The following is a 2625-nucleotide window of genomic DNA, read 5'->3' as shown; positions in this document are numbered from 1 at the left end:
GAGTTCGAATTCAAATTCATGTATCTAAGTTTTATAACGATTATTTGTTTTGTTTTCACCACCAATATCTAGCCCATTGGGTCATCTAATTTGGTTTGAGGGTACATTCTGACATTAAGTGGTTTCAGCTCCTCTTGATCACAGTTGAGAGAATCTAACATTGATTCTCCATACAAAATTCAGTGTCAATCACCACTAAACTAACGAATTATTGGTTATTTTAGTTTTTCTATAAAGAAAACATAAAAAAAAGCATTGAAGGAGTATTAAGACAGCTTGACTTTGATTAAACTCATTAATCACTACCTACTTAATTTAATTTAGTTGAGATTAAGATTGTGCCTTTTAAAAAGAGAGAGATAGTAAGTAGGGTTGAGACTTGAGAGGAAAAAGGAGCAAGGTGGCCCTAGAGTCTAGTGAAGCGATGATAGTAGCTGCAAAAACTGTTATATATGTGCCTCCTTCGCCCACTCTCAATCTACTCTACTCTATTCTATAACATATATCCCACCGTACCCGTCACAACTTACAACAACAACAACCACCTCCTCCCTCTCTTTTTCTTCCCATCAATCAAACAAACAAACATAGCATCATCCACCACTACTCCCTCATCTATATAACTATATATCGTTCTTTTTGTATCTATCTATTTCTCTGAATAAACAAACTCATACAGTGCAACAGTGCATGATCCACAATGGCTTCCGCCTGCATCAACAACATCGGAATGTCACCTGAGCCCTTCTTCTCATGGGATCCCGAACCCGACTTCGAGTTCCGTCTCCAAGATCCCGTCACCATGCTTCCCGCCGACCAGCTCTTCTCCGACGGGAAACTCGTCCCTCTCCACTTCAAACCAACCACCTCCATCTCCGCCACCACTTCCCCCAAAAAAGCCACCGCCTCCATTGCTTCCATAACAACCTCCGACCCCATTCTCTTCTCTCCCAAAGCACCTCGCTGTTCCAGCCGCTGGAAAGACCTCCTCGGCCTCAAAAAACTCTACAACAGCTCCACCTCCACCACCACCACAACAACAAAAACATCACCGGCGACTTCATCTTCTCCGTCCAACAAATTCAAACACCTCCTCAACCGTAACAGCAAAACAACATCCTCATCAGACAACAGTTCCCTCAGTCTTCCTCTACTGAGAGACTCCGACAACGAATCACTCTCGATCTCTTCTCGTCTCTCACTCTCCTCCTCATCTTCAAGCCACGACCACGACGATCTCCCTCGTCTCTCCCTCGATTCAGAAAAACCTAACCCGATTTCCATCCACCGTCACTCGAACCAAAACCCGAACCCGAATCCAAGGATCCGGTTAGTCAAACCACGAGCATCCTCCTTCGACGGAAACAAACCAGATCAACACAACAGCAACAGCAACAGCAACAACAACAACCGCTCTGGAAGAAGCCCGATCCGGATGGAATCATCCACTACGCAAGGGTGCAGGGGAGCTTCAGTGGATAGCCCTAGACTAAACTCATCCGGAAAAATCGTGTTTCAGAGCTTAGAACGCAGCTCGAGTAGTCCCGGGAGTTTCACGGGCGGGCCCCGGTTCAAGCATCGTGGAATGGAACGGTCGTATTCAGCCAATGTCCGGGTCACTCCGGTTCTTAATGTTCCGGTTTGTTCTTTAAGAGGCGGTTCAAAATCCGGTTCGGTTTTTGGGTTCGGCCAGCTTTTTTCCTCACCTCAGAAAAGAGAATCTACATCCGGTGGTGCTAATAGCAAAAATCATCAACTTCAACATCAACATCAACACAGTGTTAGGCATCAACAACACAAACACCCTTAGACACAGTTGGTAACCGTTAAATTTTAACTAGGATGTTTTGTTCTTGTTTCTTTTTTTTTTCCTTCTTTTTTTCTGAAGGTTAATCTAAGTTCTTGTCTATTTTGGAATGAAAACACTGTTAATTTTTTGAGGGATTGATTAATTAATATTAATTACTCTGCTTTTGTTCATTAACAGGTTTTAGATTTTAATTAATGTAAAAAGATGTTAAGATTATCTTGTTCTAGATTTTATTATTTTATTTTCTTTATTATTATTATTATTATTATTATTGTTATAATATTAATTGGGAAATGGTGCCAAAGATTCAAACAGAGGAGCCAGCTTTGGTGAATTATTTTATTTAGCACAGACTGAACCCAAAACTTTATGTCTACTACTATTAAATTTTTTTACTCTCTGCTTGCATTTAAAACTCACTGCACACTATTTCTTTTAGCTAAGTGACAAATTACTGTTTCATTGTTTAATTTATATAAAATTTTGGAGACGTTAATGGGAGATGGAAGGAGAGGAAATGAGTCTCTGGCTTAATGGTCGGTGGTCCACACCTGAGACGTTAATGAAAGATTGAATTGAGTGGGACAAGTTTCTCTTCTTTTAATCAAAATTGTACTTTGATTGGGGACATGGTATGAGTTCCCAGAAGGGATTATTGAATTACTATTTAACTTTAATTTTTCTGTGTGGTTGGGAAAGAACATCCACATATTTGTGCTCATCTTTGTCCTTACCTTTTTCTATTGGTAAGGAAAAAAATTCATCAGTTCATTTTCTTTCCATCTTATTGAAGATATGATTATGGGTCCGTCTTT

At 40.3% G+C, this 2625-nt stretch overlaps 1 protein-coding gene across 1 annotated transcript; it reads left to right on the top strand.

Moving 5' to 3' along the window:
- Positions 1-356: 356 nt before the first annotated feature.
- LOC131625156 (uncharacterized) lies at positions 357-2026 on the top strand. Its single transcript, XM_058896053.1, has one exon. The coding sequence runs from the start codon at positions 701-703 to the stop codon at positions 1808-1810; it is 1110 nt and encodes a 369-aa protein (XP_058752036.1). The 5' UTR covers positions 357-700; the 3' UTR covers positions 1811-2026.
- Positions 2027-2625: the final 599 nt, after the last annotated feature.

The sequence above is a fragment of the Vicia villosa genome, unplaced genomic scaffold (genome assembly GCF_029867415.1).
Source record: "Vicia villosa cultivar HV-30 ecotype Madison, WI unplaced genomic scaffold, Vvil1.0 ctg.000189F_1_1, whole genome shotgun sequence".
Taxonomy (NCBI): domain Eukaryota; kingdom Viridiplantae; phylum Streptophyta; class Magnoliopsida; order Fabales; family Fabaceae; genus Vicia; species Vicia villosa.
The sequence above is the reverse complement of the archived record's forward strand: the minus strand, read 5'-3'. Positions and strand labels throughout refer to the sequence as shown.